Raw genomic sequence first — 12205 nt, 5'->3', positions numbered from 1 at the left:
TACTTCGTAGTCAGGGGCGGACTTATCGTGTAAAATATGGTTCACGTGAACTCGTGGTTCTCCGATTAAAATATATATATGATGTACATAATTTGGCAAAACATATATATGTATTGGATAGACACCATGGTCAAAAAGAGGCGAAAGGGTGCATTTATTTTGGCCTCTTATTTCCAGTTGCCTAAGGTCACGAGATCGATTCCCACCATTCTGTTCTGGTTAATGTTTTACTTAAATATATTTTTTCTTTCTATTTCTACTAACGCAGCTTTGCCTTAAATATTTCTTTTCTTTCTATTTGTATTAACGCAACTTTTCTTTTTGTTCTTTAAAACTCTAAAGCACTTCCCAATTCCCGCACGCTTGGAATTTTAGGAATTTCCCCATCCCCAAATATAATACTATCCATTCCTAATCTAATCCCAATTCATCCCAAAATTCAAAAAACATAAAACCCTTATGCAATTATTGATTTGCAACTTCATGAGCTAAATAGCAGCTTTGATGTAGTGACTAGTGACTTACTCCTTGGTATGGCTTGCTTGAATCCGGTCGATTCATTTGTTAATTTTGACAAACACAAAATAATGAAGTTGGCCAAGTATTATCCAAGTGAGTTTGATGACAACAGTTTCGAAATCTCAGTTTTCAGCTTTGATAGTTTCATTGTCTATGCTCAAACGTGTGATAGCAAGTTTGTCAACTTGAAGGAAATTAAAGATCCTGCTATAGTGATGGCAAAGACAAAACTGGACCAAACTTGGTGTTATGTTTATTTACTTGTGAAGCTGACTTTGATTCTACCTGTTGCTACTACAAGCGTGGAAAGAGCATTATCCTCAATGAAGCTCATAAAAAATGATCTACGTAATAGCATTAGTGAAGAATTTTTGAATGGTTGTTTAGTTTGCAATATAGAGCGTAAGTTATTTGCAACGGTAAACAATGATGCTATTATAGATCTTTTTCATAAAGTATGAAAACTCGTCAAGTACAATTGTAAATTGATGATATTTTCTTTTTTGTGATAATGAAATTAATTATTTTTTGCTCGCTACGTTATTGTACTGTAAAAACTTATGTCATCAAAATTAATATTTATCTTAAAAGCAATGGTGAATCCATCTTCCCGGAATCCTAGATCTGTCTCTGTTCGTAGTCTCCTTTCAAATTTTTTAAAAAAAAATTGAAAACACGTGCTAAAAATATATGGAGAACTCTTGAATAAAGTAAAACTTGAAGGACTTGATTGCAAAATCTCCTCCTTTATATAGTGGAAGTGGAACTAGTCTTCTTTCCTTGTCTGATTTTATTTTTGCTTAGAGTGTAGAGCAGTCCAAATTTAAATTGTCCTCTTTCTCCTAACTTTCAGAAAAAAGCTCAAAAGCAATAGTACACAGCTACTGTTTCACCTTTCTTCAGTAAATCAGAGCAAAATCAGAGAGAAATGAGTTTCTTGTCATTTTCCTATGTCACTGACAACAAAGAGTTCTGATTAAAGAACCCCCCTCACCCCAACCCTCCCCCACTATTACAATTATTTTTACATTTTTGTCCTGTAACAATAGCTTTGTGTATTACTATTATAGCCACACTAGAAGGAACAAGAAAAGGGAGAGTTTATTTTCATCAAAGAGATTTGAAACTATTTCCAAGATTTCAATTTCAATGTCTTCTGAACTTTTTGTATTTGACAACACTTTCTTTTCTGACCCTTTTTCTCCATCTTTTATTGATACTAATAGTAATATCTTCCAAAATAATATCCAAGATAACAACTTCACAATAATTCAAGAAACTCCAATTGATGACACAACTTCTTTTGATCAAATTTCCTCAATTCTTCTTTCCTCTTCACCTCCAAGTCATCAACTTGAAAATCTTTCACTTTGCCAAACAATTCCTTTAAATGGATTTGGTGATTTTTCTGTTAAAGCAGAGGAATTTCAAGTTAACTTTGAGTCTGATTTTATTGGTTCTAGTTCTAGTATCAGCAACCCTTTAATGGTACCTCAAAGTTGTGCTGAAAATGCTGTGAAGTTGATGCAAAGGAGTTTTAGCAGCCATTCTTTTGATAATAAACCAAGTTTCTCCATTTTTACACCTCAGTTTGATAGTTTAATTGAGTCTACAAATTATCAAACACCTGCACTTACCTCCCCTGAAAATTGCTTTTCTTCTGGTCAAATGAGAAGGGTTTGCAGCACTGGTGATTTGCAAGTTAGTCCTCTACCTAAATTCCCATTTTTTTAGTAATTTTTTAATTCCAGTATTCTATTTTTTTGACATGTTTAAATGATTGAAAACTTTTTAGGTTGATTCTTTATTTTAGAACGACGTATTCCATTGTTAATGGTTGGATTTTAACTTTAATATTCTTATATATTTAATAAATTTTAAATACCAAATATATTATTTAAGCAAAAATTATTACGTTCGAGCAAAACTTATCTCAAGATTAGTAACCAAATAAATAACTAGGTGATACTAAATTTTTATCCTAAAATTATTTTTACTTATTTATCGTAGGCCATCCCAAAGTTTTTAAGGACTTTTGGAGGTCCCATCGTTTGTTCTATTTTTCAAAAGTCTCGTTCGGTCAAATGGTGTCATATAAAATGAGATGGTATGTTTTTTTCTTTAAATTAAGAAAAAAGAAAGAAATTAACAAAAAAAGGAAGAAAAATATAAAAATTTCTTGATCATTTACTTTTTTTTTTTGGTGGTTTAACAGAAGATGAAGACAAATCAAACAAGGAACACTTTATTATCAGGGGAAAGAACATTTATAGAGGAAGCAGCAAATATCAAAGTGGGGCGTTATAGTGCAGAAGAAAGAAAAGAGAGGATTCATAGGTACAGAGCAAAGAGAACACAAAGAAATTTTAACAAGACTATTAAGGTAATTAATTAACACAGTATTTCTCTAAATTCTTTTAGGATTAATTATTTGACTGAATATTAATTAATGGTACAACAACAGTATGCATGTAGGAAAACACTAGCCGACAACCGTCCAAGAATACGTGGCAGATTTGCACGTAATGATGAAGCTTGTGGAGAGATTCCCAAAACTACAATATTGTTTAATAGATTTGAAGATGAAGATGATCTTTGGGTAATATTCTCTCCCTCACCTTTTCTTAATAAAGATAAACACAACCCCACTTTCAACATCTTTATTTTATCAACCATAACGCTTTATTCTTATTTAAATTTGAGTTTTTTAAACCTTATATATACATACTACTATGTTTTTTGCAAAATAAAAATAAAAATAAATAAATATATATATATATATATATATATAGTTGAGTGTACATTTCAAGCCGACGAAGCCGAGAATTTTTCAAGGGTGTCCAAACTTGATAGAAATAAAAAAGATTCTCTGATAAAGAGCATTCCATATATGCTATATATAAACTTAATATTTTACCTATATATACAATATAATTTTTTGGCAAAGGATGGTCAGTTGACCACACTTGACAGGCTTAGCTTCGCCCCTGATTTCAAGACTAGTCTCTCAATTTATATTTTGGATCCATTATTGTGCATTATTGAAGTATCGATTAATTAGTAAAATTGAACCTTTAATCTTATAATTGTCCTTTTTATTTTACTTTGTGGTTGTAGATTGAGGGAGTTCACGAAGAGGAAGAAGATCAAGGCTCAATAGGGAGATCAATACCATTCTATCACAGCTTTGGTTCAATGACACAATATAATCAACAATATTCAAGCCACTAAATTGGGTCATTAAAATTAATTAATGACGGTGCAAAATTTAAGGGTAATATTAGCCTCTAGGAGCAAAAGAAGAGGCAGATGGTAGCTTGGTTTAATGAATAATAAGTTAGGTGCACTTGTAGTTGCTACATTTAAATGTCTATGGAGGGAGTAGACTAGCAAGGAAAAATTGTTTTTCTCTTTTTTTGTATTTTAATTTTATTTAGAAACTTAGTTAAGAGGTCATGTGCAAGTCATTATATATCCTCTCTTTTATTAAATATAGATTACTATCCACTGAATCTGTAAATAATATGGCTGTTTTATTTGTGTCTAATAATAGTATTGAGTATGAGTTGATTATGGGCTTTGCTTGTGCAATTTTACTATGTTAATTATGCATGTTTGGAAATAATCGTTTTAGGAGAATCCAAAATATGTAGAATACGTAGGGATAAACGTAACCATGCAAGATGCATGGGAAGGTCTGTGAAAAAAAATTTTCTTTGAGTTTAAGTTTTATACACGGAAAGCGTAAAAGAATTTTTAACTACCAACAATAAAAAAAGATAAGTAAAAATAATAGTTAATTACCTGAAAAATAAGACAAACAACCTTTAACAACAAAATTAAATTATATTAATATAATAGTACATTGTCAGCTTATATAAGTTAGATCCATTATCTTTTTCTTTTTTAAAATTTGAAGTTGATCCTTTTATATGCAATGATAAGCTAGCCAAAATTGGGTTTGTATGTCTTTTAGAGTTTTGCCTTCATATCATGCTTAGTTGTATGAACAAAAATAGTAGTAGTTTTTACTACAAAGTAAAACTCTGTCTCCTCTCTTAACTATTGTAAATGAAAAATAAAATAAAAGAAAGAACGAATTCATCTAAGTTTTAACTTATGAAATTAATTAAGACTTTTATTCACCTAGTGTTTTAATGATTCATGTTTTGTAACTAAGGGTTATTAAAGGAAGCGTTTGACATATTGATTACTTTTGAATGTAATTAATTAGACCAGGAGAGAATGAACTTATGGTTCAGTGAAGTTCTATATATTACAACCAACCCTAAAGATATTTTTTTAGTGTAGGCTATATGCTTTTTAAAAATCAAATATGTAGGTGGATCTCTGAACAACTTGTGCGAATCTTGCTAATTAAACTTCCCTAAACCAATTTAAAATACCTAGAAAACCTTTTGAATTGCTTTTTTTTTTTCGAAAGAGAAAAAAGTAGTTTTTATTTGCAAAAGTGTAATTTTCCACATCAAATTGCAAAAAGATACAGCAATTTCAACTTGTAACATTATCTGCCACATGCAAAATTCACCAGTAACTTTGTACTACTTGTTTGTCCATATTCAACGTACTTGTTATCTTGGCAACTTACCTTAGTAGTTAATCAATTTTTTTAACCTTTTCACTGCTCATATTGTTTTGTTGTTTCATTGTTTTTTGTTGTTTTTTGTCCTTTTTTTAATTGCTGGAGCTCCTTTATTTTAATACTTACAAGAATAAATTATATGAAATAATTTATGAAACATGCAAAGTTTGCAATATGCTGAGGAAACTTAAGTCATCAAATTTAATGCGTAATGACCTTTTAGCTTTTAACAAATGTAAAAAATGTGTTTTTTCTCAACTACAGGGATTTTTTTATTTTTTATTTTTAAAAAGACTGCAGGCTGATAATTAAGTTTCTCTAGGATTGCATCTATAAAGCAAAGTTGCATTTGCCATCGCATGATTTTCAATATAGCAATCATCCCATCACTCTTAGGTCTAATTTTTGACTATAAGCAACATATGTTGTGCTGCACTAACAAAAGAGATGTTAGTAAAATCATTATTGTAATTAGCTTCTTCACCATTATAATTAAGTTATGAACTACTAGTGTAATAGTATTATTTAACCTTTGTGGAATAATTTCTCTCCGTTGGAAAAGAAAAGCAACAAATAATAATATTTTACTCTTAGAGCACAAATTGTTTTTGAATTGCTTAAGGGAAAGTTATAGAAGAACATGGGACCTTTTAATTTTATCATTTATCAAAAGTTAAGTCAAGGAATTTCAAACCCTAGAGCCTAGGAGATGTAATTAAATAGTAGTATTTAAAAACTAAAAAGATCCTCAACAAATTATATTTGATTAACCCCTTTCTGTGCTGTCAAATCAAATGCTCTATACAATCATAACTTTGCTTGAGTCCTCGCTAGAATGTGATAGTCGGCTGAATGTCTTTTAGTTGACATTTTAGGGGTCGTTTGGTAAATGGAATAATAATAATAATTTTGAGATAATATTTGAGATTAACTTTATCTCATATTTGATTTGGGTATTAACTAATCACGAAATAACTTTTATACTAAAATAGTGGGATTAGTTATCCCACGTATATAGAATATGAGATAACTAATCCCATGGGATATCACACCCATGATATATTCCACCATTATACCAAACGACCCCATATTGTAATGTTATTATAACAACAACAACAACAACAACAACAACAACGATCCAGTAAAATATCACTAATGGGGTCTGGGGAGGGTAGTGTGTACGCAGACCTTACCCCTACCCCGAAAGAGTAGAGATGCTGTTTCCGAAAGACCCTCGACTCAAAAAAATAAAAAGATAAAATGACAAAAAGGAGACAATATTAGTATCACACATATTGTAATGTTATTATGATTTTGCTTATTCATAATAGAAATTTTAGGCTGCTTTTCATATCTTAAATATTGTGTGTGTGTGTTGGGGGGGGGGGGATATATGCATATCTCCACATATATTTGGATTTTGCTAATCTATTCTACTATATTCCTTTAATAAGTTATCGTTTTTTATATTTTTCTTTCTATAATTTGCCCTTAAAGTCATGTTTGTTCATTTGAGCGAAACAAAAAAAGTCAGTTAGTTAAAATAGGGTGAGAAAAATGAAGTGTCAACTTTTCTAGAGATGCTGAATTAACTTAGATAGGCATCTTCTGAAAAAAAATGGAGTGTGAAAGACAAAAATGTCTATATTATTGATGTGTTGACAGAATTATTTTTTAGAATTAAAAATAGAACAATACTAAAACACCTATATTTTCAGTTGTCTTTGCTACATGATTAAGTACGTATTTGAGAAGACAGACATGCTTTTGAATGTACAGCTCGAAATGCAAGTAATAAAACCAAAAAGGAACAAGTAAAAAAAAAACACTTTTGGGAGAAGCCTTTATTCATTTGTATATATTCCCATAAGGCAAAGACATGCTTTCTAGGCAGTAGGCACAGCTTAATCAAACTATTAATTAAATATCTTCAAATAAGAAAAGAAACACTTCCCAAATCTTGATTAGCATCTTTTTTAGGAGCCAGCTTTATTTTATTAATAGTTGCCACCATCAATTATATATTGAAATGACAAGCTATATATCTCCTTTATGAGAGTTCTATTAGAAATGCCCCCCAAAAAAACCTTTTCTTTGACTAGCTAACACTGGGAATCCATCTTTAATTTCTTATCGGGCTAAGAAAAGCTATGACTCAATTATTTTTATTGAAAAAGAGTAATTCGGTGTACAAAAGTATTTCTCATTCACATAGGCTCCGTGGAAAGGTCACATTTTACGAGGTGAAATGTAAGGAGCCTACCCGGTGCAAAGGTTGGTGACGGATTCCATAACTCAAATATGTGACATATAAATTATCTGAAGACAACTTTACTCAATTATTTTTATTGAAAAAGAGTAATTCGGTGTACAAAAATATTTCGCATTCACATAGGGTCTGTGGAAAGGCCGCATTTCACGAGGTGAAATGTAAGGAGCCTACCCCGTTGCAAGGGTTGGTGACGGATTCCATAACTCGAATATGTGACCTATAAATTATCTGAAGGCAACTTTATTATTGCTGCAAGACTCCTATTTCGACTCAATTACCTTTTTATTAATTAATGATAATAAAAAGAATACAGTTTTTTTTGGTTCTTCTGACACCTAAATAGATGAAATTAAGATTAAAAATAATGGCTGTGAACCCCAAAAGAAGCAATAAGCATCTCCGAAGTATCAGAAATGCTAATGCAAAGACCGAATCTCATTTTGTTTTTCACTGCTCTTTGTGTTTGCCATTAGTGGTCTTTAATATTACTTAATTAGGAACAGTTCATTTGTACGGTTTCCCTTTTTTCCCTAACAAATTGATTGTGCAGTTTGGAAAAAATAGTGACGTCGTTATTGTCATGTAAAATTTAATTATTTCAGTGAAATTGCATTGGGTAGTATCATAGCTAAATTTGACGCTACAATCTTCATAAACTTGGCCTTTAGATCAAGATATATGTTAAACAAAAAGAAAATGATTATGTTTCAATTCAAATAATTTTATTGAATGTAGAAAAGGTTTTAACTCGTAATTATCCAGTTCATTAGTGACATTTTCTGTTTTGATCTAATGGTCTTCACGTATTTATCCTTTTGGCTATGCTACATTGAGCCCAAATACGCTGACAACTTTTGATGATGATGATGATGGTGCAAACTTTACCAAGAACCTCAAGTCATTAGGGTGTACTTAACTCCTTAAGCAAATTTCACACCGGAAGTCTTAGACTCTAATTGTGTATTTTACAATGTGCAAAACTAGACGGCCAATGGCGAAATCAGAATTTGAAATTTATGAATTCTAAACTTGTTACCGAACTTATTGAGGAGCGCAGAACAAAACAAAAATTTGATGCTCGCTAGCCAAAGATAGTATAGTTTAATTATCGTCTCCACATGGATTTGATTTAAACAATGCTCTAGTAATTTTTAGTTTAACTGCTATTCAGGATGATCAAAACTTGATTTGGATTGATTACGAACTGCGATTAACTACTAAAGTAAAGCAATTGACTATTGACCGCAAAAAGCTAGAGATTCACAGAGCTAGTTATTATCAATGTAAGAAATAAAGGTGTTGACATGATAGGCGCAAGATAACTATTTGAGATTTAACTCTAGTTTAATTCACTCTAATGTTCTAATGATTCTCACGAATTCACTCGATGATTAGTTCAAACGTGTAGTCACGACTCCTCTCTCGATTAAATCTTTACTCTACGAGGTGAACTAATATAAGCACTGTGAAAATATACAAGCATGTGTTAATGGATTAATCTTTAGGAAAATGTCTCTTTAATATTCTCCCAATTTGATTTAATCAATAATTCAACAAGCTCTTTCGATTACTTAAAAGAATCACTGAATTAAACCAAGCAAAATAATGCAAAGATAATCACCAACATATTCATCTTTCGATTAAATAAACTGGTGAATAAAGTTGCAAACACATAAAAGATCCATAAACGAATCCATGCAAACAACAAGAGTTAAAATCCACGAATATTTATCAAAATATCATAGCCGTAAAACCCTAAGGTAAACTACTTCATACTCATAGAAGAAGTCATCACACTTATAATTAAATGTAAGAAAATATCAATCTAACGTTACAATCCAAACTCCCGTATTGAATTGATGGAAAGATGATGAAATCCTATGTCTTGTAGCCTACAATGCTCTCCCACAGCTTCCAAGGTCAAAAGTCCCTTCAAAAATATATTTCTGGTGTATTTATACCAAGTAGAAACGGGCATGGACAAAACTACCCTCTCTGAGCCGAAATAAGATTAACTGGGCGAAAAATTGCACAGGCACGCCGCACTAGACGACGCTCTGTGCGTTGCATTATTGGGGATTTCCAGAAACTTGGAAAATTTGACTCTACCGCTGTTTTCTCTTGACGCGCCGCACCACGCGACGCACAATGCGTCATGATGTTCGGCCAGATATGCATATATTTAAGCATTATTGCCTCACATTAAAGCACTTTTAATCAACTTTTGAGTATTAATTATATTAGTTTATGCTTAATATTATATTTTAACTGTGTAGGAATAAAGCGGTGTGAAGATGAAAAAATTTGGAGCAAAACTGAATAAAACGTGGAAGAAAAAGAAAGGAATATAAATGAATATAAAAAGGAGAAAAATGGGGGGCACACCCTTTGGTGTTTGTCCCCCCAAGTGAAAGACAAGAAAAAGAGAAATAAGCAAGGCATCTAATGCACCAAGAATTTGAAATTGAAAAACATTCACTGCCTCCAGCGCCACGGCCAGAGCCAGGCGTTGGTCTGGACGCTGCGATTGCGGGATTTTCCTATTTTGCTCAGGATAAGGTTATTTTGGTCCTACACGGTTCTAGCTCGTATAAAAGGGGTTCTAAACCTAATTTGGAGGGGATCTAATATATTTTTAGATAGGAGAACATGCCACTTTGGAGGGGAGAACACAAACCACGCTTGAAGGAGGCTTCTAACTAGTTTTTCTTCTCTTCTCTTCCTTTAATCTCATAGTTTATTAGTTCTAGAGTTTTGGGTGCTACATGAACGTTGTAGTTTGAAGATTGAATTGTTCTTATTATTTTATCATATTAGTTTATTTATTCAAGCTTGTGCTTAATTATTTTATTGCTTGATCACCAATTGAATACTATCTACGAATCTAGGATTGAACTCGGGAGAGGGAATTTTAGATTGCATATAAGATTGAGTAGAGAGAGATCTTGAACTCGAGCATCGGGAACGGATTTACGGTTAGGATAAGAATATACCTAATTGCCTTGCTTGGTTACTATACAGGAATTATTAATGCGTTCTTGTTAATTCTAATTCCATAGGAATATATGCGTTAGGTTAGCTTGAATAGACGAGTAGTACTTCGAGAGAAGGTTGCGAGTAATATTAACCATGTCAACCAATAAATCAGATAAATTAATTAGACAATTTAAGTAGAAGACTCAACGAGATTGTTAATTAACCTATAGCTCTAGAATATTTTCTCCCATTGAATTCATCTCTAAGATTGCAGGCTTGTTTCCTTTAATTTCATAGTTTACTATTCTAGATTAGTTTTAGTTAAATATTCATACTTTAGAAAATTGCTTGAGTAGATTAATTATCTTAGTTTAATTTAGTAAATAGTTAATCACAAGTCCATGTGGGTACGATATCTGAACTTACAATCCTATATTACTTGTTGACCACGTATACTTGCGTGTGCGTTTGGGAGCAACAGATTTTTGGCGCCGTTGTCGGGGACTTAGAAATTAGCTATTTTTCTAGATTAGACTTTTACGTTTATCTTTACAGTTTTTTTTTGTTTTGTAAATATTTATTATTATAATTATTTGATATTTTCTCTTAGTGTGTGTCTAGTTCTCTCAGTATGACATCTGGGGATGAAATATACGGAGATAAGGTTGTTGATGAAGACACTTGGTTGACGGAAGACTTTTATGGCCCGTTTTTTTGGGCTTGTCATGACCTGACCTCTTGGAGGTCTGAAATTGAATATGGGAGTAAGGGTTGGTATTGTGACGAATATTATCGATTAAGAGAATATGTGGAACGATGTTGTTTACTAACAACGTTGGTGAATGATTGGTCTAAGGAGAGAGTTTATCTTGCACAAGAAATTGACAGGTTTGTCTTGGCCGTGCGCAACTTGGATGCAGATTTGAGTGTGAAGGTTGATGCGTGTAATGCCCAACAATTTAGTGATGAGTTGTGTGAAGCTGAAAAAGATCTTCTAGGCCAAATTGAGGAACTATAATGAGAATACCAATCATTAGACCATGTTCTTGTGGATGATGCTGAGGTTGAGGAAGTATATATTATTGAGGATGTCAAAAATAATGCAGTTTTGGAGTTATGGCGTGTTGGTCCTCATTCTAAATATTTTTCTACATTATGTTTGGATGGAGACATGGAGATCGAGCCTTTGGAGAGATATATAGATGAATAACAAGACCCTTATATTCTAAAGTTTGCAACACCATAAAGGCAAAACGACATCCCTCACTTAACGACTAAGAAGTGCAAGATGCAATATCTATTGCTTGGTTCCTTTATTTTCACACCACCGCCCCATGAACGTGACAGAAAAATTGATATAAAATTAGGGGCATAATTCATATCCTCAAAGTGGAAGGAAAAGTGGTGAAAGTGATGGTGTCGTACCGCGACGTTAAATCAAGTTCTTGTTGGGAGGCATCCCAATTTTATTTTTTCTTTTTATTTTTGTTTTTCTAATTCTGTTATCTTTGTAGTGTTGTTTTTGTATTTTGTAGGAGTACGAGCATTGAGTCAAAGGCAATAGGCGAGTGCAAAAGCGAGCAAGCAGTTGAAACTGAGTGTGAGGTACCTGCACAAAGGATCATACCTGAGAGAAGTTTGAGTATCCCGTGAGCTACTAATTCTTTGGCCTGTGGCCTACCAGGGAGTCTCTTTTACCCTCTTATTATTTACAGTGTGGATTGAGGACATTGCACAGTTTTAAGTGTGGGGTGAGGAGATTGTCTAGGTGGTTTTCTGTGCTATCCTAGCTTAATTGTAGTATTCTTTCTTAGTGTAGTGATTTTTGTAAAAAA

General features: G+C 32.4%; 2 protein-coding genes across 2 annotated transcripts; both read left to right on the top strand.

Moving 5' to 3' along the window:
* Positions 1 to 587: 587 nt before the first annotated feature.
* Positions 588 to 980, top strand: LOC138898213 (uncharacterized). The gene has a single exon (XM_070184260.1). It carries the CDS (start codon positions 588 to 590, stop codon positions 978 to 980), a length of 393 nt encoding a protein of 130 aa, XP_070040361.1.
* A 548-nt stretch (positions 981 to 1528) lies between these two features.
* Positions 1529 to 4092, top strand: LOC104118032 (zinc finger protein CONSTANS-like). Its single transcript, XM_009629201.4, has 4 exons — positions 1529 to 2220; positions 2735 to 2902; positions 2984 to 3118; positions 3637 to 4092. Exons 1-4 carry the CDS (start codon positions 1669 to 1671, stop codon positions 3748 to 3750), a joined length of 969 nt encoding a protein of 322 aa, XP_009627496.1. The 5' UTR covers positions 1529 to 1668; the 3' UTR covers positions 3751 to 4092.
* The last annotated feature ends 8113 nt before the right edge of the window (positions 4093 to 12205 follow it).

This window comes from Nicotiana tomentosiformis, chromosome 8 (genome assembly GCF_000390325.3).
Source record: "Nicotiana tomentosiformis chromosome 8, ASM39032v3, whole genome shotgun sequence".
Lineage (NCBI taxonomy): Eukaryota > Viridiplantae > Streptophyta > Magnoliopsida > Solanales > Solanaceae > Nicotiana > Nicotiana tomentosiformis.
The sequence above is the reverse complement of the archived record's forward strand: the minus strand, read 5'-3'. Positions and strand labels throughout refer to the sequence as shown.

Bases quoted from the DNA above. Each gene is read 5' to 3' on its own strand.
- LOC138898213 (XM_070184260.1), top strand. From the start codon at position 588: ATGAAGTTGGCCAAGTATTATCCAAGTGAGTTTGATGACAACAGTTTC.
- LOC104118032 (XM_009629201.4), top strand. From the start codon at position 1,669: ATGTCTTCTGAACTTTTTGTATTTGACAACACTTTCTTTTCTGACCCT. The intron at 2,221-2,734 runs GTTAGTCCTCTA...GTGGTTTAACAG, and splicing joins GCAGCACTGGTGATTTGCAA to AAGATGAAGACAAATCAAAC. The intron at 2,903-2,983 runs GTAATTAATTAA...GTACAACAACAG, and splicing joins ATTTTAACAAGACTATTAAG to TATGCATGTAGGAAAACACT.